This window comes from Myotis davidii, unplaced genomic scaffold (genome assembly GCF_000327345.1).
Source record: "Myotis davidii unplaced genomic scaffold, ASM32734v1 scaffold292, whole genome shotgun sequence".
Lineage (NCBI taxonomy): Eukaryota > Metazoa > Chordata > Mammalia > Chiroptera > Vespertilionidae > Myotis > Myotis davidii.
In genome coordinates this window covers 1,151,584-1,153,370 of record NW_006285042.1, presented here as the reverse complement: position 1 = coordinate 1,153,370, position 1,787 = coordinate 1,151,584, and the positions used below count along the sequence as shown (strand labels likewise).

Below are 1,787 nucleotides of genomic sequence, written 5' to 3'. Positions count from 1 at the left end.
GAGGGGCTGAGGGTTGTTTTCAGGCTGGCCATGTGCCCTGGCAACCCAAGCTCCCAGCCTCTCCTTTTTTTCTTTTCTGAGATTTATTTATCTTCTATAATTGCAACTTTGTAGCCTTGAGCAGAGCTGAGGGCCAGCCGGCCAGGGCAGGCGGGAAGCTTGGCTTCCTCCATCGCCGGGGGCAACCCAAGCCTCTTGCTCCAGCTCTGGTGCTGCCACCATCTTAGCTGGGTTAATTTGCATACTCGCTCCTGATTGACTGGTGGGCATGGCTTGTGGGCATGGCTTGAGTGTAGCGGAGGGATGGTTAATTTGCACGTTTCTCTTATATAGGATGAAGAACATGTATTTTAATTGTCTTATTTATTGGTTTATAAACAATTATTAACCACTTTTAATGATCTGAATCTCTAGAATTTTGGGGGAACCTCTAAGTGTTCATAAATTTGAGTTTAAAATGCTGTTATAAATCAAAGAAAAAAGAACTTGATATAGAGAAACTAGATGCCAAATTTGTGGCCACATTTTCAAGTGTATAGGATTGAATGGCATTATACATAATTTATTAAACTTCATTTCATCCTTTATTTCATCTTTATTTTTTCTATCCCTTTTTTTCTTTTGCTTCAATTTCCTTATCTATTTTTTTGTTGTGTCATGTATTTTTACATATTTCCTCAATTTCTCTTTGGAATGAGGCAGACTTAATTGGTAAATGTTTATATTGAAATAGCATATTTGCCAGTTTTTTAAAACATAGGAAGTCCATATTCAGGATCTGGAAAAATTTGTATTCTAAATAAAGTTGTATTATATAGTATGATTTAATTTTAATGTTTTAACATTAAATTTTATTTGGAACAAGTTAAAATTAATGTTAGCATTACAAAATGATTGTTCTAATGTTTCCCAGCTGCTAATAGGTTATGAAAACGGTACTGTGGTATTCTGGGACTTGAAATCTAAAAGAGCAGAACTGAGACTTTATTATGATGAGGTAAGTGACTTCTCCTGAAATACTTGAAACAGTGTTATGACTTTGTGTCTGTTTTTTTTTGCTTTTAAGCTTTGTATGTTACCAGTATTCTTATCATTGGGACACTGACTGATTCTGATTCAATGCCTCATACTTCCTGTTGGCATTTGCACAAGTTCCAATTCTGGGTTGTTTTCCTGAGTGGTTATTCTGCCTTGACTGCCCATTTTTTGGGCCCTTTATGGCATCTTATATACTTTGGTGCCTATTACCTATAGTGTATAGCCACCTTCATCTAAAGTTTTTTCCTTTCTTTAGGCTGTGTGCTTTTGTCTTAAGTCATTATCCTTAAGGTCTCTAAAGACACTATTCACACAGAAAATTATTTTTATGTATCATCAAATTTAATTTGTTGAATGGTCTTATCTTCTAGTACTGCTGCCTTAGAATAGAGATCTTGTACATAGTAATGCCTAATAATAAGAGTCAGTAAGATCTTGAAGTTTTATTGTACGTAGTTGAGGCTGATTTCATTTAGAGAAAGCAATTAACTCCTATTTATAAAGGAATAGTCTCTGACCTGATACTTCATATGTTCAGAGATTGATTCTAGGCCATTAATTTTTGCCATCATCAGGAAAGGCTAATGTGAAGACAGTGAAGCTGGAGGCAAAGGTGAGAAAGAAAGAGGAATTACCTCTTATAGCTGTGGAAATAAAGGTTAACATCTGTGATTTCATTTAAATTGGTAGACTAGGGAGAGATAAGAGGAATATACAGGTCAACAATTGCTGTCTGGTAACCTATGCTT

The 1,787-nt window shown here is 35.5% G+C and overlaps 1 protein-coding gene across 1 annotated transcript in view; it reads left to right on the top strand.

Annotated features, from left to right (window-relative positions):
• The window catches only part of STXBP5L (syntaxin binding protein 5 like), a 194,334-nt gene that overhangs the window by 64,520 nt on the left and 128,027 nt on the right, over positions 1–1,787 (top strand). Inside the window, exon 8 of the mRNA XM_006755407.2 lies at positions 914–997. Coding sequence (XP_006755470.1) covers positions 914–997 — 84 coding nt within the window. The remainder of the gene's footprint in view (positions 1–913; positions 998–1,787) is intronic.